Source organism: Equus caballus, chromosome 8 (genome assembly GCF_041296265.1).
Source record: "Equus caballus isolate H_3958 breed thoroughbred chromosome 8, TB-T2T, whole genome shotgun sequence".
Taxonomy (NCBI): domain Eukaryota; kingdom Metazoa; phylum Chordata; class Mammalia; order Perissodactyla; family Equidae; genus Equus; species Equus caballus.
This window is the reverse complement of record NC_091691.1, coordinates 29,498,841-29,522,719: the sequence shown is the minus strand read 5'-3', so window position 1 is coordinate 29,522,719 and position 23,879 is coordinate 29,498,841. Positions and strand designations below refer to the sequence as shown.

At 41.0% G+C, this 23,879-nt stretch overlaps 1 protein-coding gene across 2 annotated transcripts in view; it reads left to right on the top strand.

The window, feature by feature from the left end:
* The window catches only part of TMEM132D (transmembrane protein 132D), a 596,559-nt gene that overhangs the window by 256,469 nt on the left and 316,211 nt on the right, over positions 1–23,879 (top strand). For both annotated transcript variants that reach the window (XM_070275109.1, NM_001433547.1), the window contains 1 exon segment: positions 6,201–6,347. In XM_070275109.1, the coding sequence (XP_070131210.1) occupies positions 6,201–6,347 (147 nt within the window).

Genomic DNA, 23,879 nt, shown 5'->3' with positions numbered 1-23,879 from the left:
TCTCCGGAGTGGGAGGTGGCCAGCCCAGCTCCTGCTGTATGCCATTGTATTTGTCCCTGGGGCTGGTCGAGAAGAGACCAGGATGATCTGTGAATAAAGCAGCGTGTTTAATATAATCAAGGCTGCTGCATACTGTTGTGCAGGTTGTGCATTGCTCAACTCGAGGAGGCCCTCTTCACATTATAATCTATATGAATGGTGCTTCCTGGGGTGGGTCAGGACATTTTTGTATGGCCCTATGGGAGTCCTGGGCATGACCTTATTTATATAAAATTACAGATGAGGCGTGAATAAAGAAGGACATAGAAAGATGGTGACTAAAGTATTGATCGTTAAGGTTCAGCGTGATGAGAGTTCAGGTCAATTTTACTTTCTTCCTTACACCTTTGCGGATTACTCATTGTTTTTCTACAATGAGCATATTCCATCCACTTAATCAAGACAAAAGTAAGACAGCTATTATTATTCAAGTGTGTATGTGGAGGGGGCCCGCAGGTGTAAGTTCATCCGATGCTCGCATGCCTCAATTATGCCCCAGAGGTGACGGGACGTTTCACATCGCTCATTGATGCGTCCGCTCATTCGGAATAGATTTAACTTAGTACGTTCCAGTCAACAGAAGTCACAACCTGATGCCATGGGGCTGCTTCCAATCCTCGAATGGTTTGTTTGGCCAGGACAGTGTTGTAAAATTTTGGAATTTCTTGTAATAGTGAGGATTTCTGGCCTCTCTTCGATATCGTAAAGATTTGGCAGCACCAGGACTGCGTGGCAGCTGGCAGCTGCCCCGTGCACGAGGCCCGCGCTCACAGTTCGAGTGGCCATCCCCAGTTCAGCTTGTGCTTTCCAGTTAACGATTAATCCACCCCTTGCTGAGAACTGTTCTCGGCTCTGGAGGCCAGGCGCCGCTGTCCCTCCACTCTTGGCTCCTCCCACTGGGGTCCTGGAGACTCCCCTCCCGCTGTGAACGAGCTGCCCTCCACGCTTGATCTTCGCTCCTTTATCTCCCACGTGCGGTGGTCCTTTGACAGCCGGACTGTGCAACACAGCTCCGCGTGTCCCTCTGGGACGGGCAGTGCCTCCCTGATGGCAAGACACCAAGAATGGTTTGCCCGGGAGTGACTGGCCTTCAGTCTGTATTTAACTTTACCAGAAAAATGGAGCGTGAAAACAGATTCCTTCATCCTCATGAAGACTGAGCACAAAGAGGCGGCAGGAGCATTTAAGCTCCTTGGAAACATTCATTTACCTGCCTCATGAGAACACGACTTCTGCTCATCGTGTGCATTCAGCCCCTGCTCAGGGATTAAAGGTTCCGGTGCACTAGAGCAACTCCTTCAAGCTGGGGGCGTGCACCCCAAGGGTGTGCAAGATGGTTCATTGGGATGAGGAAAAACTAAGACTCTACGTGTTTATCTGTAATCTCATCATTTTTTATGTATATTTGTGTGTTTTATAGCACACGTATTATTTCAATACTCAAAGTATAAAGTTGATAAATAGATATGCCTATATTAAGGTTGAATACTAAAAAAATAATTTACTGGTATAACTGCATGATAAAAAAGTATTTGGAACTTGCTAATTTAGATTGTTATCTTCACTAGGATCAGCTCTTCTGTGGCACTGTTGGTCTCTGCCTGTGTCTGTTGGGACAGTCCCAGAGCCATGCAAAGAGACTTAGCAGGTATATTCCAGGCACTGAAAGAGGGCCCAGGGCCACATGGAGGGAAAAGCGGGACTCGATTCACAAAGAACTGCTAACAGCATCATAAACAAGCACATTAACATAATTGTTGGCCAGGGCAGGGCCGAGGCACAGGGATGGGGCTGAAATTCCTTCTTAAAATAAAAAAATGTTTTGTGCTGTGTAATGTGTGGTCTTGGTGGGAATTGGTACTGTCATAAATTGTTCCTGGTCAATTAGAAATTAGAAGCAATGAGTGATTGCAAAATATAATAGTATAGCTACTGCGTATGAGAAAACAGAGCTTATTTTATTCTTTCCCACAATTAATGAGAGTAAATAAGTAAGGAGACAGGGAGAAACTCAAAAAAGCTTTGCTTTGACCCAAAGGAGTTTTGTTGGATTTTGAACCGATGGGGAAATACAAGTTTCCACCAGTTAATTGGAAAGATTGCCCTTAACCAAACATACACCACTTGTAAGTGTGCTGCATCCTTCTGTTACCCAGAATATGAGAGATTGGATGTGGGGGAGCAAAAACAACAAACATGCACCACAGTTCTGAGCCCAGATTACTAGCTGTTTCAATGATGTTACTGGATACTGTACTTGGAACACACACACAAGTGCACACGTGTGTGTGTATACGTCTGAGTGTGTGTATATATGTATGTGTGTATATAGATATATGTGTGTGTTTATATGAGTGTATATATATGTTTGTGTGTGTGTGTGTGTATACCATAGCTCTATTATGTTTTAAAAACACAATATACCCTTAATGCAAGCAGGCTTTATTTATACTGCTCCAGGGGACATGTGCATAGTATGGGGGGAAATTATGGCTTTTCCTCCATCACTATGGTAAACATATGATCAAGTATAAATATACAGCAAAGTGTCTTTGGAAATCAAGTGCTGTGTTTATCTCTGTGTGATGAAGCTGTCAGTGTAACCTGTATTTATTGAACCACAAGTAGGTTATAAAACTTCCATTAATGAATGTAAGTAACTCAGTTGTCATAAACAAAGAAAGGAATTAGCATTTGCTTCAGACCCAGTGAAGCCGCACTGCACATGTTCTAAGAATTATCTTAATGGCTCCAAAACACTGCCACTTACATCTCTGAGATTAGCGTTTCAGAATTATTAACTCAGTGCAAACTCAGTAAATACCATAGATATGTCTCTGAGGAATAGCCACCCAGTTTCTTGCATACATTCATCCTTAATAAACACACACTATTCAGTGACATTTCTTGAGCAAGGAGACCTTCCCCAATTCAGAACGTCTGAATTATGGTATAGAAATGTGTCTTCCCTTATGGAAATATTCTGAATCTATGAAAGACAACTTCCTAGTGTCCTGCACTAAATTTCATAAAGAATTTTCCCTTTGAAATAATACTATAAGTCATAGCTTCATGTAGCCGCAACAGAATTATTAGCATCAGATATTGGGTACTTCATGGGTTAAAGAAGCAATCGTCTTCTTTCCTAAGAACTTAAAAATGATTCATTGGAGAAGCGTTATCTGAATTCCAAATGACCTACTTATGAATAAAATATAAGAAAAATATGAGCCCATTCTATATCAGAAAAGGCTTATATACTGATATCTCCTCTATAGTAAAAAAGATTGCCAAATCCAGGTTGATGACCTATTTATTTAAAGCAAATTTGATTCAATAAAATTCCCATGCACAGTAATTGGGACAGCCCTTAGAATTCATCTTAGTAGAATCGTAGCTGTCCACAGCGAATTGAACTTTTTCTCATCACCTCATCTTGGTTGCCTACAATTTAACTGAGTTCCTGCAAGGCAGGAATCGTAGCTTATTCCCCCGCAGGTTTCACCTGAGGATCTAGAAGGTCAGACAGCTTTCTGGCCTGTGCATGCAGTTCCCAATTTATAAATGACTTCATTCAAAATGTTGGCCTGCACGATGATTGTCTGCAACACAAAACATTTTATTTATTTATTTTCCTCTAGAAACAATGCTATGCGTGGTGCTCACCTTCTATAAATGCTAGCTTGCACACCAAGGGCCACACATGAGAGTGATTCCTCTTCTCTTTGTAGAACAGTCAAATCAGTGTGTGTGTCGGGGTCCCCAGGACCACCCCCGGGTATGAGGACTTGCTAAGAAGACTCATAGGACCCAGCGTACAGTCCTAATCATGACTCAGAGTTATTACAGCGAAAGGGCACAAAGTGAATTCGCCAAAGGGAAAGGCCCAGGGGGGGACATCTGGAGGACACCAGTGTGGGCTTGCCAAGTCCCTTCCTGCTGGAGCCATACAGGGCGTGCTTCATTCCTCCAGCAATGAGCAGTGAAGTGTCGTCTAGCTAGGCAGCTCCTCTGAGCCTAGGAACCCAGGGTTTTTACTGCGGGCTGGTCACCTTGGCACCGTCTGCCAGGTGTGCACCCTAATTCTGGGGTGCCAGAAAGAAAGCGGGGGTCCAGCATAAACTACATTGTTTGTACAAACAATCAGGCACAGTGAGCCCCTCTCATCACGGAATGGAGGGAGCCCTCCCGAAATCCAAGTTCCCAGACGCCAGACCAGGGGTCAGCCTTGCACGCAGGGCTTTCTAGGACCGGCCTTCTCAGACCTGCTGTGTGAGCTGCTTCTGCACAATGTGTTTGAAAGTTGTCTTTACGGGAAATAGTGTTCTTAATGTTCGGGGAAGGCAAGTCCTCCTTTACTCTCCAAGCCCCAGTCCCAGTTATTGTCCCCTCCCTGCTTGCTCGTCTCCTGGGAGTAAGAGTGAGGATTTTCCCCGGGGCTCGGGATCCGCGGCATCGCCTCTGTGTTCGTACAGGCGCAGCCATCACGGATCTGGAGAAGGGAACCCAGAGGCTGCCTCTGGCATCTTCTTCTACCCCGTCACCCAGCAAACTCCCCGTTTGTCCCCCAGTCTTCTTGCTTCAGAGCTCTTCATATTTTGCTCAGGAGGAAACATGACTTTTTCAAACACATAGGCAGTTCATACATCGAAAGGTTTTCAGTTATTGCATTGTCCTTTTACTGTACACCTTCCATCCCATAGTTGTTTTTCACTTGGAATTTCTTAGAGAAACTTAAGGACATACAAGGAAACCAGTTCTGCTGTGGGTCCTCCTTTCTCACTCATGCAGCTTCTCAGTAGGGAAGGAAGTCACTGGTATCTTGGAGAAAAACCTGTACACATATCATCTAATCCCTTCCGGGAATGAATGAAGGAAGGAATAAATGAATGGAGGACAGAAATCATAAGCAAAGTCTGTGGTGGAGAGCGCACCTGCTGTGGTAAATATGTCTTCATCTAAAGTCTCAGTACATGTTAGATCTCATGACACGTGCTGACCACTGTTGAGTGTGACAGAGGGTGTGAGTGGGATCAAAAGAAGTGGCTTGAGCATTAGAAAGTTTAATGTGAAGCCAAGGAAAGCACTGAGCATGGTTCGACCCGCATTGGGGGTAGGAGCCATTTCAAATCCTGGGTCACCTGCTCATGGGCTGCACGATCCCCAGGTTTCTCAGCTGCTCAGTGAGAATTAAATTGGTACTGACCTCATAGGGCATTGGGGAGAATTAAAGAGGATAAAACTATAATGAACTTAGAAGCATGTTTGCCTTATGGTTAATTAATCAATACGTATTAGTAATGATGATGCTGTGTGATGGTGATGACATTGATGATGACTACGTAGTGGGAAGAGCAAAACAGAAGCAGACGGATGTGTTCACGTCTCGGCACCTCCCTTTTCCTATGGGCCATCATTATTCCCTAACCTGTCTGGATGGGAGCCTCTTCATTTTGGACTGGAACTTTGCTTGGGAAATGAAGTAATACAGATGAAATGTCCATCAGTGCCTGGCATAGAGGACGCATTCAACAAATGTGCCTTGTTATTATCAATTTTAATTTTGAAGTTATAATTCATTTCCTTTTTCTACTTGGTTTTAACTTTAGGGGTTTTCTTTTTAGGAAGATTAGCCCTGAGCTAACATCCACTGCCAATCCTCCTCTTTTTGCTGAGGAAGACTGGCCCTGAGCAAACATCCGTGCCCATCTTCCTCTACTTTGTATGTAGGATGCCTGCCACAGCATGGCTTGATGAGCAGTGCACAGGTCTGCACCCAGGATCTGAACTGGTGAACCCCGGGCTACAGAAGTAGAGCACACGAAGTTAACTGCTACACCATTGGGCTGGCCCCTAGTTCTTTTTTAAAAATTAAACCTATCCGCTAACACAGTGTCACTCTTTGTACACAGTATTGTGTATCTGATGCTTGCCTACTGTCAGGGTACTGTTACTAGCTCCTCTGTTAAAGGTAAGAATAACTGGGGAAAAATTAGGACAGATGGATTGGAAGGTGATTGCAAATATGTGATTAAATCCTATTAAGCATAAGCTTACACCTGCCAGGCAACGAGGGGCAGTTAAGTTCACGGTGTTCGCAGAACCAGCAGTAACCCCAGAACCCAGCACTGTCTCAGCTATGCACTCGCTCTCTCCCACAGGGCCAAGGTGAAGAAAGGCGTGAGCATCGTTGGCGTGAGAGCCAGCAGCCCTTCCATTTGGGACGTCAAGGAGAGCGTGGATTATACTGGGAAGTATGCACCAGCTGTCATCATTTGTCAGAAGAAATCAACTGGCCCAGAAAACAGGTGAGTCCCAGTGGCCTGCAGTAGATTCACATTAGCCGCAACAGCAGCTTCGTTTTCCCAGATTTGCTAACAACCATTTTCACTGTGGTTTGCATTTGGCATGCCTCATCTATATTATTAGTGCTTTGAGGTAAGACGGATGGAATCCTTCATTTGGGAAAGGTGAGCTATTATTCACAGTGAACTCACTTAAAATCCTAACACAGCTCTGGGTCACCTGCAAGGACCACTCCGTGCAGATGGAATTTATCTACAAGTGATGTTACACTTCAACATGGCCTCTTTCTAATTCATATTATTAGGTGAACTGAAAGTCTGGGCTTCTCTGATAAAATGACTCATTTTGCAAGTGTTAAAAATGAGAGTGCGTTAATCTCTTGCCACACGGGTGCATTCCACGGTCGCCGTGTGGCTTTAAATGTGGCGTGTTGCTGGTATTTGTCTGCAGGCATTTTCCAATGGTACGGCCAACTATCTGCTGTTTCATCCTGTTTCCTGAAACTTCATTTGTGGCTCTGCAGAATTCCTAGTCTGGTCGCATATTTTTACCACTTTTACGTTGGTTGCTTTTTGCTCTTTGTAGCACTGGAAATTGAAACAAGAACGAATGGACGAACGCCAGGTATGTAGCACATTATCTCTGGAGTCAGAGTTTTAAACTTCATAGCTAGATGTTTGGAGAGAATGTTTATTTTCCATTATTTATTCTAATATGGAGGTCATGAATCTCAGCCGACAGCTATTACACTTTTTTGAGTTCATTTTCAAGGAGCATTTGATGCCACTTTGGGGATGATTCTCGGAATCCCTTCTGTGCTCCTTGGCTCCACACTGGTGCTCTTGGATTTGGCTTATCAATTCTCCAGCTCTGATTTGTGTCTTTCCTTTTTTGACTGATGATTCAAAAATTCTTTTTGAAGATTTCCTTGTAGAGCAAACAGGAGGGAAAAGAAGGCATCTGTATGTGAGTTCTTCCCTAGATGTTTATGTCGCGATCGTCCACCACGCTGGTTAACTTAGTGAACCTGCAAGTTCGCACACGCTCAAATGTCTGGGTCATGATTTGGCAATAAGGTATCGCCTCCGTAAAAGGTTTCTTTTGTGTTGTGAATTCAGCAAAAATTAGGAAGGATGGATAGATAGGTAGATGTTTTATTCCTTACACAAGAGGAGGAGGAATTTCGGGGAAAGGATCCCGACCGCCGTGCTTTTGTTTGGGCTTGTTCTCTTTCTCGCCGTCTACTCTGTGGATTATTCTTAGTAGCGGTGGCTGTTATGCTGTTGTGTTATCTATGAAATGTAAAGGGATTTGGACTTCTTTTTTCTTTTGAAATTCTGGCTAAGAGTTAGTTCAGTTCACCTTGGGCGTGGAGAAGAATTAAGGAGAATTTCCAAGGGGAGTTCCTCCCCATTCAGGTGTAAGCTTCCTTTTTATGGATCAAATAATACATGTCCTTCCAAGGAGTGTTAACAGTTCTTTAGATGGGACGGAAGGAATGGAAAGTCAGCATCTCCAGAACATATCAAAACGTGCAACAGAATAACACTTGCCCTTTTGTTCTTTCATCTGAAGATTCTTTCAGTATCTTCTTTAAGAAACAAGTACCCTGAGCGGAATATCAGGCTATCCCATCAAAGTCCTGATAGCATCATGCATTCTCTATGGAGCATGTGCCTTATCCCTTTGTAGATTCTGATGTCAGTGTTCTGTTTCCTACAGTGGGTCCAGAAGATGGAAAACAGCATACACACGCACACTTACATGTGTCTGTGTACATAATATGTTATATATGCATATATAGCGTATTATCTATGTTTATATTTAGATAATATATATGTATGTATATAGTATGTTAAATACATATAGTATGTGTCTGTGTATGTAATATGCTATATATGTATATACAGTAGATATAGTATAAATATAGAAAGTATCAGTGTATAGCACATATATTTGTATATGATGTAGGTGTTTCATTATGTGCATGTATATACATGTACGTTTTAATGTGTTTTATATATACACACATGTTGATGCAGAGGTTTATTTTATTCTTTTGGAATCCAGTTCTCAGACTGACGCTGGGATGGCTTTGCTTAGTGAGGAGCTGCAGAACGGCACTTTTTTGGTTTGGGAACCTTGTCTGTCTTGTTCGCAGCTGTGTTTCCAGTGCCTGCAGCAGTGTCCAGTACACACGTCTGGGGCTCTCCATAAATACTTGTTTAATAAAGTTCTGGAATTAGACCATATCTCTGTTACTATATATATATATACGATGATGCAAATCTGTAAGGACACATACTGAATGGTCTCCAATATCCTGTTCAAAAAGGTGAGGTGTGTAACTGTGTGCATATGTGTGTATTGAAGCCCCGTTTGAGGAAAACACAGAGAAGCTACTTTCTAAGCAGAGGGACTGTCAACAATGATTTCTCCTGGGGGAAACTGGAAAGTTGGGGGAGAAGCCGGAATGTGAATTGCTTTTTACTGTGAACCATTTGGACTCTGATGTTTTTAACTGTGTGCCTGCATTACCATTTAATAAAATGTATAACATTAAAATAGACATTTTCGAATATGATATATTCATTACTATATTCAACTTTCATCCTCACTTCAAAATTTTTCGTGTTACTTCTGTCCTTATGGAATCAAATAAAGAACAGGCACGTCCCACTATTTGTGCGAGTGAGTGAACTGGTGGGAGATCTGTTTCTCTTTATCCTAAGGATAATTGGAGAATGGACTATGGAGTGGATGTTTTAGTATTAGCAGGTTTTGCTTCGGAAGTTCTTTTGCTTTATAAATTCTTCCTACTCTCTTTGAATGTTTTCAGTTATTCTTAAGAGTCAGAATCTGATCATTGGAATGCAAACGAGGCGGTCTTCATTAGCTTGAGAGTCATGGATTTTGTGTTGCTAATAATTCACCATGAGTCACGAAGTTGCGTTAATGAAGTTAAGCCACTGTGACAGGTGTAATTTTACGGATTAAAGAGACACTTTTGTGTGAGTGATGAACTCAACGGGAAAGAGTGAAGATCTCTTATCTAAGTTGAAATACATCCTTCCTTTTTTGAAGAAGTTGGGTTGCTGCAAACCTTATCATTTCAGTATTAACATAGGAATGTTATCACAGCTCTCAGATCTGTTTTGACTAAGCATTGCCAGGAAATATTGTGGAACAGAAGCAGAATAATTAGTTTTGCTCCGTCCATCAAATTCCATTTTGCATTTTCAGAATCTTGCTCACTATAGCACTATGAAAACTTAGATAAATGTATAACAAAAGCCATATTTTTAAAAATTTCTTTGCTCTTCTCTGCATAAATGAGTGTTTTCCAAAGTTTACTACAGTTGCTACTTAAATGATTTTAGGTGGCACATAGAAATGGGACTAAATAAACTTGAATGATGGGAACTACATGCTTTTTAGTTCTCCAGCAAGACGGCTGATTGAAGAGAAGTTCATCTCCTTTAGGGGCTAATTTGTCTTTAAAGCTTCTGTCCTTTGTTAATAGATTGTAGACAGGCAAGAATACATAGCTAGAATTTAATCCTTTCCCATAATATCATCTATTTATTTCATACGATACTGATTTTCCATTTATTCTAGGTAATATGTTTTATTTTAAAACAAATATAATTTAAGTAATGATATGAGCTGCCATAAATAAAAAGTGAAGTTTCAAATATAGACAGATATGATTAAATCATGAATGTATGTTCAAAGTTAGAAAATGCTGGCATCAATAAATATATCCCATACTGTGTTTGTTAGGATTCTGTTTGATTATTTAATTTTTAATGCAAATAAGAGTGACTTAAGCAAGAGAGAAGTTTATTTCTCTCGCACATAAAGAAGCCCTGATGGAGGAAGGGCTGACATAGCAACTCCTCAGTGCCATCATGGTCTCAGGCACCTGTCTCTCTTCAACATCATGCTAATGCATGGCTTTTATCCTCATCGATTAATATGGCTGCGGGAGTGCCAGCTATCACGTCTATGTTGCAGGCCAAAAAAAGTGACAGGAAAGATCTTCTCAGCTGGATCAATCTCTTTGAGTAAATTTCCTGGAAACTCCTGCCAACCCCCAATCCTCTCTTGCCTCTCGTTGGTCAGGACTTAATCACATGGCCACACCAGACTTCAAAGGAAAGTGGGAAACATCATTTATTACAGGCAGCAGTGTGCCCAGGTCAGAATCAGTTTTCTGTTCCACAGAGAGAAGAGCAGACTGGATTGCCTGGGCAGCCAGAAACCTCTGTCTCAGCAATTTATAAAGAATAAGTATTGTGGGATTTCCAGTAGGATGATGGAAATAGTATATAGTACTTAACCATCTTCTTCATGCTACCAGGTTCCCATGGAAATTTCCAGTGAAATAAACAGGGGTGGGAGGACCCCAGCATTAGCAATGCACTAGAAAAGTTAGCATGCATATATTAGAAAGTTAGGGAAATATTTGTTAAAGTGCGGATGGGACTGGGTTGAAGGAACATGCAAAGATGGCCAATCTCAAATATGCATAAGAAGAGAAGGATCTGCAATGTGAGTGTGGAAGACCCAGGCTAAAAGTCAGGGCTAAGTCCTCATTGAGGCTGTAGGTTGTGGCAGGGTGGGCTTGAGCGTGTCAAAGCCAGCGAGAGCTCCTCTGTGCACAGGTCACTGTCACAGGCAGAGTCACCAGGCGAGGAGCACAGCTTTGGGAGCAGCCTCCCCCAACAGGCAGAAAACCCCTAGACGTATGAAAATATCACTGTAAGACAGTGTTTGGGGCAAACCTTGAAAAATCAGCGATAAGGACAGAATTTCCTACATGAAGCAGAGATTCTGATTTTAAGTACTGATCAACATTCTCAGATTCAAAAGAAGCATTGGATTATAAAAGATGGATCAAGCCAGCAGGAGAAGACGCCATCTGGGACAAGAAGGATCATCAGAAGGTGAAAAACACAATGGCCACTGGATCTGCTGCCATGGAAATAAAATCAGTGGAGGGGAGAGAGAACTTTTGGAGACGGGGAAGAAACTTCGGAAGCGAGAACGAGGAAGTGAAAATAAGACAGAGAAATCCCTGAAAGCCAGTCAAACAGAGTATAAAAAAGAAGAATGACCACAGGAACAGGTGGAGAGTGGAGATAACAGAGTTCTCATGAGGTCCAGCGCTACTGCTTATTACCCCAGAGAACGGAAAGCAAATATCCACACAGAAACCACGCACACGGATGTTCCTGCAGCGTGAGTCACGACAGCCAGAGGATGAATGGACAAACACGTGTGGTCTGTCCACACAATGGAATAGTATTTGGCAGTTAGAAGGAGAGAGTGCTGATATCGTGCTGCAACATGGATGACCCTGAAAACATTATACCACGTAAAATAAACCACACATAAAAGACCACGTGTTGTATGATTCCATTTATATAATATGTTCAGAATAGGCAAATTCTTAGATACAGAAAGTATATTAGTGGCTGCCTGGGGAGGGCAGAATGGAGAGTGAGAGCTAATGGATATGGGGCTTCTTTTGGAAGCAATAAAAATGTTCTAAAATTAGACAGTGATGATGGTTGTTTCAACTCTGTGAATAAAGGAAAAACCACTGAATTGTACCTGTTAAAATGGTGATTTTTATAGCATATGAATTATATCTTAATAAGCCTGTTATAAAAATCAGTAGATGACAAAAGAGCTTACAAGATCGTATCAATTTTGTTTCTAAATAAATATAAGGCAGGAAAAATTGAAAAGATATCAGTCAGGAAATTGCCATTGCCCATCCCCAAATGGCGAGAGTACTTGTGATCCGTATTTTCCCCTTTATTTGTTCAGTGTGTATTTCTGAAAATTCCCATAGTGAACATGGGTTGTTTTTGAATTTAGGAAAAGATAGCATATGGAAAAGGGAAAAGATAAAGCTGTAATGCACTGTGACTGTGGAAATTGTTGTTTCATAGGGTCCTGGATGTTTGTCCTTGTAAGCGCTGAGTGGAATACTGGTTATTTTTAGATGCTTTGTCCATCTGCTGGCTTGCCAAAATTTGAAGCCAGAAAGTCTGGCCTCTCTTTGTTTCAAGCAAAAATTGCTTGTAATGGAGATATTATAGATTGTTTAAAAATGCTCAGTTTTACTGTAGAAAGCAAAGTCTTAATGATTGCACTTTCCTGCTGCTTGACTGTGTCAAGATGACACAGCAAGTGATGGAAAACAAAGGTCTTGAAGTTTTTTTCTTTTCTTTTTAAGTGATGTAATAATTTGATTAGAAATATTTTCCCGCAGTCTGTCTTCAGCAAGACAATTAAACTCTCCTGACATTCAGAACCTGAGTTTAACAACAACACCCGAGACTGTGGTATAACGTTCTAAATGTTATGTCTTGCCTGTGGCAAGTGTGATTTTTTGATGCCTTAAATGCTTTCAATATCCTCCTCATTGACTCTTGCGGATTATGATAGTCATACATATTACCCTCTGAATGATAATTCCTTCATAAAGAGTAGAAAAAGCATGAGTGTAAGATTCAGGAAACCTAATCTTTATTTCTCATTTTTATGCTGGCCGTCTTGTATTTCACCAGAGAGGTAATACAACGTTAAAAAATCCTCTTCTCTAATATTGGCATAATAATGTCAGCCTTCGCTGGCTATTGTGAGAATCAAATATAATCTTACATGTGAACAGACACACTTTGAAATAATCAAAAATACCATTCAAAGAAAACCACCTATTAATTTTTTTAGATTGTTCAAATGACTATACAGTATGTGCAGCACACACACCCAAGCCCTCCTAGGTCACAGAAGATTATGTTTTATTTCCAGAGTCTAAATGAAAATTTCCCAGAGTGTGAGATGAATCACATTAGTCGTATGTGGAGTCTCTATCAAGGATGAGCAAGGTTTTCCCATTGTGTTTAAACTTAGACTCTATCAGAAACATTTCCATTCAAGTTTGTTTTAGTAACTTCTGTGTTACAGACACAACGGACCGAAGTATTGTTTCCAGTACTACTAAATAGCATTTCTCCTGATCATGTTGGCCAAAAAAAATACATGCAAATCATTTCTTCTGAGGGTGAGGGAGAACACAGACCTGCTCTACATGCTGGAGGAATTGTCAAATGGTTTGTCCACCTAGGAGAGAGATTGTCGGTATCTGGCTAAAACACGCGTCCATACGACCCTGAAATTACAGTTGTAGATACATCTACTCTAGATAAAAACTAAGCCGTGGACATGGAGAGATGTGTACAAGAGTGTTCTTTGTGCATTATTTTAAATAGCTAAAAGTTAAAAATAGCCTAAATGTCCAACAGGAGGTGAATGGATTTAAAAGTGGTGCATTCATATAATAGAATCTTATTCAGCAGTTACGAGGAATGACATTGATCTTGTTATTTATGTATATCAACATTAGATGGACGTGAAAATGTAGTCTTGAGAGAGGTGGGAAACTTGAATAACGTCATGTACGATATGTTCCCACCCAAGTAATTTTTAAGACAGACCCACAGAAATGTGTTGTTTTGGAGAAAAATACTGAGTTAATCCAGATGTAGATGGGATGAAACATAGCCACTCCTTAAAAGACTAGTGTTTGCAACACAAACTCAGGGGGAGGCGTGCAAGGATGCCATGCAGGTGTCCTGGAGGAGAGGGCATTAGGATCTTCTAAGATAGCACTGAGTTTTGTCCCAGGAAATGTAAGTTTATTTGTATTGCTTCCGTTAGAAACATATAGCCTAAGAAAGGAGGCGGCAGTAATTCAAGCGCATGGCATGCCACTTAAGAGGAATTATGAGCCCAATTCTCTATGAAATTATACCTTGGGCTGACTCATTTACCACTTCCTGACACTCACCCCATCCCATTATGCAGTAGCACCAGGAAGTGTGAGGTTTGCCTTAATTTACCCTCGTGTTGCCTTCCTTTTATTACATCCATATATTTGGTATTTAATATCTCCCATTTCCAAGTAGAGCACCAAATTTAGAGTGAAATTATTTAACGCCCACTTTCAGCGGGGAACAGCAGTGAGTTACTGCCGCACGTCCTCCCTTGCGGGAGCCGCCTTTGCTTTGGGTAGGATTTCCAGAGCACTGTGATAGGAAAACCCCCACTGCTGCTTCTGCTAGAGCTACAGGACTGGCAAATGTGACATAAATAATAACCTAATAGTAACAATAACTAGATTATGCCACTTGCCGGTGTTCATCAAAATGCTTCATAAACACACTCCAGTGTTATAGATCATGGCTAATGTTTGGTTTCTGTGGGTTTGTGATTTCACAGAGTCCGACCAAGCCAGTATATATTGCTTCAAGGAAAGATAAAACTCTTTATTCACTGGAATGACCAAAAATGTCTGCAGTAGCAAAAATAACTGATGTGACACATAACATCCCAGCTAGAAAACCCTGGGCTGCTATTTGCCTTCATGCACATTTATGAACTTGAAATTTCAATGAATGTGTGTGTGTGCACATGTGTGTGTGTGTGTCTGTGTGTACATTCACATGCATTGTCTTTAGCATCCTCCTCTCTAAACATGGAAAACGTTATCAGTAAAAGTCCTACATGTCTATATCTATAACTGTGTCTGTATGTCTTTATCTCTGTCTCTATATCTATATCCATATCTATATCTTAACTGTATCATGTCTATATTTATATGTATATATGTATGCATAATATATATGCACAATGCAAAATATAAAAATGTTTTCATATTTGCTAAGGGTCGTGAACATTTATAGTCATATTTGTTTTGATAAGTGTCCATTATAAAAAGGTGCATAGATTTCTGCGTAGCTCCTAAATAGCCTTAGCCGTTTTTCACGGTAAGGGAAAAGTTCTTTGGGAGAGTCAGCCTTTGTGATCCTGCAGCCGTCCGGGCCTCCGCGGTCTTCTGATCTGCGCCTTCCTTCTCTGTGACAAGTCTTTACTCTGAGCATCCTACCAAATATCCTCAACTCTCCAGATTTCCGTGCCGTGCTCAGCTGGATGGAACAAGTGATGTGTTTGGATTATCTGTTTGTTGAAGGCCTGGCGAACGGTTTAGAAAGATGATAGTATTTCACGGAACGTTAAAAAAAGACACAAAAGAAAAATTATGGGATCCATCCAAAGAAGCTTTATTTACAGTCCAACTGTGAAAAGTATCATCTTGTTTCTTATGTTCTAAAAATTTTATTGTGATTATTGTTCTCTTGGACAGGGTGTCTTATTTTATTTTTCAAATGTATACATTTTGTATTTTCTATCATTTCTAAAAGTGCCTTTCTCCAACAGCTCTCAACTTGCATGCTGTGTGCCGATGAGTTCAAGAAGTTTCCTTGCTGACTTCTTAGTCTTTAACCCTGGTGATTAATTTTGTCACCAGCTAGCCTCGTATACCTTCTCTTCTTAGGAGTGCTGTTTGAACTTAGGCATAGTTGGAGAAATTAGCCATAAGGGCACGGGACTTTATATTCCTACTTAGAGCTCTGTTTTTTACAGCTTTTGAGTTATACATTATATACCATAAAATTCATCCGTTTTAAGTGTACAGTTACGTGAATTTTAGAAAACTTATTTTGTTGTTCACATCACCACAATGTAGTTTTAGAATACTTCCATCACCGGAAAAGTCCCTTTTTACCCATTTGCAGTGAATCCCCACTTCTGCCCCAATTCCAGGAAACCACTTGTCTCTTTTCTGAATCCATAATTTTGCCTTTTCCATAATAGCTCAAGCTGGAAATAACCCAAATGTCTATCAACTGGTGAGTAGATAAAAAAAACTATGTTACATCTAAGGAATGGAATACTACACAGCAATGAAAAAGTACTACCTACTTATGCAGGAAAAGACATGGATAAAGAAGCCAGGCACATGAGATGACATATTTTGTAATTCTATTCATATACAATTTCTAGATCTCATTTTAAATTAATTGATTTTCAACTTCTCACTGGGATCCACTAAGTTATTCGGCACCAGGTTACTTTAATTCTTTCTGAATTACTCTTTCGTTTTCCTTTTATTTTGTGTGTAAACATACGCTTTTATAAGTTTTTAGAACTTCTTCTCAAAGGAACCCTTAATTTCAATGTAAATGCTTTGTGATCAGCAGTAGAAGATACAATCCACTGACCAGCCTTTCTAATTATGAGCAGCATTAAAGGCTTTTTCATCTCACTATTTTGAAGAGGTTTATTTCTTTAAACAGAAGACCCCAGACATTAAATGCGGAGGGCTCTAGATCCTTCATCTCTGTCTTAAGGTAGATTCAGTTTTTATACCACAGAAATAAGATGCTATTGATGACCTCACCTCACATTACAAGATCACTTACCTCTTTACTGTAATCCAAACTCTAAAATATTTCAGAGAAAGACAGGTTTTTCAATAGTGGGCAGATACCAGTATAGGATGTAATTGTGTCAGGCTCAATTTCAAAACGTGCAGAAATCAGCTGGGACTCTCTCAGCATAAGAAGGTATTCTTTCAATTCAGTCAACATCGGTTTTAGTCGCTGGTGTTGTCTTTGTCTGGAACTGCTTAGCATCGTCCTTGTGGAACTCGGGCAGCCCGAGACGCTTGTGGAGCGCGGTTTTGATTGCCCACTCCTGATGCCGACGGGGACGTGGCAAGAACAGCATTTGTGTGGTTTGTAGGTGCTCATGCCAACAGATCCTCATGGAGAACCCTTATGTGGAGCCCTTGAAAAGAAATGACACAACACGGGTTTCTGAAGGGGCCGTGTGAAGAAACGGAGATGTTTTCATCTTCTGCAGCTAAACGGTTGTGTGCATAGATTGTTGTTTCATCTGCAACCATTAAACAGAAGGGATTTGATGGAAGAGAAATGTTGAAGCTGGTGCAGGTTTCCCAAACCTCTGGCAATAACATACTATTTTCACAGTTTTTACCATGTCTATGTCTAACCTGCGGGATTGCTCACTTCCTCCTTGAACTCCTTTCACTCGTGAATATAAGGAAATGTACTCAAAGGGGAGTTTATCTTGCCCTAAACAGAAAACTAGGATCACTTGGAATCAGAAGCGACCTGTCAAAATCAAACAATGAAGAGAGTCAATATTATTGAATTCCAGGGTGGTTCCGAAGCCGGCTTCCTCGGGTTACAGAGGACGGTCAGCAGGTCTTCCAGGAGCAGGCAGCACAGCTGGGCGCCGAACTGAGCCTTCTCCTTAAGGGAATCCAAAGGGCTGAGAGGAAGACGGAATGGCGTTAAGTGTCTCACCGTGTATCATTTAGTGTTTAGTGTGCTGAAGCTCTCAAAGTCGTGCAGGGATCTCCTCGCCCTGTCCCGTGACCCACACGGTCCTCCAGCCCTGCCTGTGTGTGCTGGGTGTTACTGGGAAGCGTGCCGGATCCCATGGCTCCATTGCTGCCTTTCCAGCAGGTGCCGTGGATTGTCTTGGCAGCTCGGTGACGCCTGTGCATCTTCTCAGAATAATGTTTTTAATTTCATAAAATAAAATTCATAGGAATGCGATTATACTGAAACTCACTTTTCAAAATATTTTGAATTGCCATGATGTGCTTCCTTAATAAAGCCCTGAAAACGCAACCCGGCAGCGCGCCTAACGACCGGCGTGATTTCAGTTAAGTGCTCAGGGTGGAATCTGTTTTGAAATATCGGTTACAAATGCAATTTGACATGAAGATCATCACGACTTCTCTGGGTGAAAAGTCCCGTCACCACTACTCTGTGGCGACCTGCGTTCATTATTGAAGGATTGCTAAATTTCAGTAAGGCTAAAATAAAATAAAAATAGAAAGATGCATTTTCCCCATGCGAGTTCATAGACCTCTGAATTCCATCAAATCAGTGACCCCTTCCTTAAAAGAAGTTCGGGTTTCTTAAAGTAGGCTGAGACCGGTAAAGGACAAAATATTTTTAACATGTAAGAGGTTAAACCTCTCTATGCTGCCAATGAGGACAGTCTGTGGTATTACGACTTCACGTGAATATAAGTGTGAACAACAGAAAGCCTTCATTTAACTTCCCATATCAAAAAGTAGTGTGCCTATATGTGCCAAGATTTGTTAAAATGTTGAATAACCCTTTGGTCCTATGTTCTAGGAACTTATCCTAAATAATCAGAAATATTATACACAAGCATGGTCTTCACATTTTAATTAATAATAAAAAATTTGGAATCTGCCAAATAGGTAAGGATAGAAGGGTGGACTTTAACATGTTAACATAGCAGAATGTAACAGGGCCAATAAGATGGCGTTTTCAAGGGTTTATTGGCACAAGAAAATGCTCTCAATTTACTGGTATATATATACACACACACACAACATAATCAAAAGGCTAAGGGTGAAATATGACAAAATTTTAGTAACAGTGAAATTATGTGTGATAATCTGTTTTCTCCTGAATCCAAACCATAAGCCTTTTTGGGAACCTACCCTGTGCTGGCTACTGTGTTGTACCTGAGTTCAGTGTTAAACAAAACAGAGAAGTAGAATGTCTGTACTCACAGATCCTAGAGTCTTTCATTTGTTGACCCTTGCCAATGTTTACAATAAGCATATATTAGTTTTATTAATTACAAAAAATATGCGGGGGTTTTAATTATTTTATTGCTGCTACAAACTTGCCGTAGAGAAATGTACACATTTTCTTCAAGAGTGAAACCAGGGTTGGCGCAAGGGGAGCTGTTGAGGAATTCATGAGATTGTTTACTCTCTTTGGGGAAAGGACTGTCTTTGAAAAATGATTGCATTCTGATTATCTTAGCAATTACATACTTTGAGCATTTCCTTGTGTGTTTACATTTGAGAATGCAATGCTAAATTGGATTGGAGCGACAAAAATATCTGAAATGCTTATGAGATATGGTGTGCATTGACTGTCTTTTAGTAAGATAAGTTAGAATGGATTTATTCTGTTACGTAATAATCTTAGGATATATATTAAAATCATATAAAAATGAAGAAAATTAACAAATTCTTATTCAGTTGATAATATCAGAAGTTGGATTTTCTTTTTAAAGCATAAATATCGTCCAAAAAATCCAAGCGTGATTTCCCCCTATTCCTTATTCAACCGTGCCGTGCCTGCCACAGAGAAAACCGCCTCCAAACTAATTTCAGAGTGACCTTGTGATGGGGTTAGGAGCCCAGGAAATTGTAGCAGGAGCCTCAGGCAGGATTTATGAGAAGATGTGAATTGAATTTTGCATGGGGAAGGGAAATTTCATTTAGTATCTATTGTTGAGTGCCATTTTGACATAGGGCAATGAAATGGCTTGACACCCTTGAAGATGGTCCTTGGCTCTACCCCAGCCCTGGCTAGGCAATTGCTGTTCCAGGGCTGTAAGATACAGCAACTGGCTCATGTTTCCCCTCACCTGATGGCTACGTCATCTTTATCTCACACATCTCTTTTATCTTTAGACATTCCCGGAACCTCAGACCAGCCCCTTTTCATTAAAGTATAATGTCTACTTTTAGAAACCTCCAAAGAGTAATCTGAATACTAATATCTCACATTTGTTAAGAGATAAATATGTGCCAGCCTCTTGTAAGTGTTTTGCCTATAGCTACTCTAAATTTAGCTCATTGGATTCCTTCTCCTAACACTAAAGACAAAAATATCATCCCCATTTTATGGATCATGAAATAGGGACCCAGCAAAATTTAGATAACCTAAATTACTCCCTGTGGTAGACTGAATAATGCCTCTCTCCTCCCCCTGAAATGTGTCTATGTCCTAACTCCTGGAATGTGTGAACGTGTTGCCTTACAGGGTAAAAGGGACTTCGCAGATGTGATTACATTAAGATCATGAGTTGGGGAGATTGTGCTGGATTATCCTGATGGAGAAAATGCATTTACAGTGGTCCTTATATAAGGAAGGGTGACAGAGAGTTGACTACAGAAGGAGAGATGTGACAATGGAATCAGAGGTTTGATGGATTCAAAGAAGGGACAAGGAGCTTCTCAGAGTTGAAAAAGGCAAGACAGTGAATTCTCCCCTGAAGTCATCAGAAAGAACCGGTCCTGCCGATGCCTTGATTTCAGACTTGTGATATCCAGAACTAGGAAAGTAAATTTGTCTTGCTGAAGCCAGTAAGTTTGTGGTAATTTGTTACGGCAGCCATAGGAATCTGGTGCACTTCCCCGGTTCACTCCAGCAAGGATGGCAGAGCGAGGTCTCAAACCCAAGGCAGGCAGGTGCTGAGGTTGAGTTTCAGCCAACGATGCTGCGCTTAAAGGGCTTTGCCTCAGGGAAGATCTGCTGCAGGAAGGAAAGCATCGTGTCGGAGTGAACGGCCATGTGGAGCCACACGGTTTGAGTCCAAAACCCTGCCCTGCCACCTGTCAGCTGTGTGGCATTGGCCAAGATATATGGTTTCCTAATTAGTCTTCGCTATCCACGTGTGTAAAATGGACATAATGGTGACACATACCTTAAGGATGCCTTGAGGATGGAGGAGCTTAATGCAGGAAAAGTGCTTTGCATGGTTCTTGTCTCATTGTCAATGTCATGATCACATTTAACAATAGAAGGCTCTCCAAGAACTTATAAGGCCACAAGGGTTTCAGATGTCAAATTTCAATCACGTTGCTTGCACTGCACATTCGCTCATTCAATCAGTCATTCATATTCATTTTATTTGTAACTAGTATGTGGATAGAGGTGTGTGTACAAAAAGTCTTCTGAAGTGAGTTCAAAGGATTGTGCAGAGCTGAAAACCAACCTACTGATAGTGATGAGACATGGAGTTCTGGCTTCCAGGGGGTGCAATGTATGTGGGTGCCTGGTTTCCTACTGGGGACATCCATAGGCATCTGCAGGAAGAGAGAAGTGCAATAAAGGTGGGTGGTACTCTATCCATGGTGCTTATGGAGAAATGTTGATTTAAAACATGCTGACATGGGGTTCTGGGGAGATGTAAGAGTTAATGTTCTTCTGAAAGAGCCTCTCATGGTATAAAGTAGTGGTTTATGGTAGAAGGCTTTGATTAAATGAGTCTCTCTAAATGACGAAAGGGCAATTCTATTATAGGCAGTCCTTGTTTCCATCACTGGGCATTCTGGAACATTGCTAATCACAGAGCATATTGTCTCACACTGGGCCATATTTTCCCAAAAGAACAGTGCTGCAATTGGAGCGTTGCTCTCCTGATGAAGGGCTGCAGCTTCAAACAAATCATAGCTCTCAAAAGAATGCACCGTAAAAGCAAAATTCTGACCATCTTCGACACTGACAATCATTTCAAGCAGTGAAACTGCATCAGAGCTGTCCTGTTCAGCAAATGTATATTAGGCATCTAATTTACACCAGGCACTTGGCTAGGCACTGGGGGTGCAAAGATGAATGAAACACAGTCCTACACATTCATGTAGCTCACATGCATGAACAGAACAGATAAACCATTTCATTTCATCAAGGTAAGTGCAGTGAGAGATGTGTGCACTTACTATTGATTTTCTAAGAAGCCCCAATGTTCTGCACACAATATAAATAATCTAGCCCTTCAGTGTCAAAAATTAGATCATATTTTGACAGCTGGCGGTTATTGGACGGAACACTACATTTAGAGTGAGAAGACATATTTTTGATTTCTGTATCAGTTAGGATTCTCTGTGTCTGTTGAAAGTGACAGAAAACCCAGCTCCAACTGGTTCACTCAAGGGAAAAAAGAAGAATAAATAGACAAGGAGATTTGGTGCAGGTGGTGGTGGTGGTGGTGGTGGTGGAGGTGGAGGTGGAATTATTGACTCATGGAACAAAAACAGCCTTGAAGTAGACTTTCACGTATGGCTGCAATGGTGGTTTTAAAATGTCTAGAAATTCTTTGGCACTCCTCCCTTCAAAAGGTGGAGCCTAGAAACTCTCCCCTTAAGTGAGGGGACTTAGTCACTTGCCTCTAATGACTAAAGCATGGCAGAGCAGTGATGTGTGACTTCTAAAGCTAGATTATAAATGACATCACCGCTTCTGCCTTCCTCTTTCTTGAAACATTCACTCTGGGACATGCCAGCCAGCCGCTATGACTTGTGGACGTTCAAGTAGCCTGTGGAGAGGCTCACGGAGGGATGAACTGAAGACTCCTGCCACAACCAGCACCAACTTACCAGCCATGTGAGTGAGCCTCCTCGGAGGCACGTCTTCCAGCCCCAGTCAAGCCTTCAGATGACTGCAGCCCTGGCTACGTCTTGACTGCAACCTCATGAGAGAGCCTGAGCCAAAACATCTCAACTGAGCTGCTCTGAAATTCCTGACCCTCAAAGAACGTGACCATAGTAAATACTTGTTGTTTTGTTATGCCATACACAGCTGGATTTGTAGCTTTGAAGATAGATGGCATCAGTATTCAGTTTCTCTCTACTGCTTGGCTCTTCTCTGTGCTGGCTACATTCTCAGAAAGGCTTACCTCTTTTCATGGAAAATTGGTTACAACTGTTCCAATACCAGATCATCCTGTTTTCCAGTCCAGTAGGAAAGACACGTTTAAGTGTATTTCCAGAAATCCTGGGACTGACTCTGTTTGGACCAGCCATGGTCATGTGCCTTTCCCTGAACCAATCGCTGTGGCCAGCACTCAGGTCACATGCTGGGGAGGCAGGAATAGTCAGTCAGCGGAACACAGAAAGAGGTTGGGTGAGAGGCAATTTTTTATCAGTCAGAACACAGTCTTATTGGGAAATAAAATGGAGGAATTTAGCCAACAATTAGTTGAGTGACTGCCATGTGCCAGGCGCATTCTAAGCCCTGAAGATACATCAGGGGACAAAATAAGCATAAAAATTTCTTTTTCATATTGCTTACCTCTCAGTGAATAAATTCTGAGTGGTTGAAAACTCTGCAAATCTAATGGATGGACCGATTATTTATTGGTTAACAGCACTGTGGCATTGAATAAGTGTCTTTCTTCTGTCTTATTTTCCTCATCTGCAAAATTAAGATGTAATATGTCTTCTACCTCCTTGCAAGTTTTTTCTAAGGATACAATGAGGTGATGGATGTGGAAACAATATATAACAACCAGAATATTATTGTATTCAATATTGTAGTCAAGTTCACAGACTCTGCCAAAATGCTTGCAAATCATATTGTTGACAAAAGACTGATATCTGGAACAGAAGGCAAATGACCCAATTTTTTTAAAAAAGGACAAAATATTTGAACAGAGGTTTCACGAAAGAAGATATACAGATGGCAAATAAGCACATGAAAAGATACTCAACATTATTACTCATCAAAGAAACACACGTTTAAACTACAATGAGACACCACCACACATCCACTAGAATGGCTTAATTTAGAAACACTGATAGACTTATACTTGCACATTCATAGCAGCTGTATTCACAATAACCCCAATGTCCACCAACAGGTGAATTAATGAACACATTTCTTTATATCCATAAATTGAATAAGACTCAAAAATAAAAAGGAGTGAAGTGCTGATGCAACACAACACAGATGAATCTCCAAAAAATTTGCTGAGTAGGAGAAGCCAGATACAATGGAATATGTACTGCGGTGTTCCGTTTA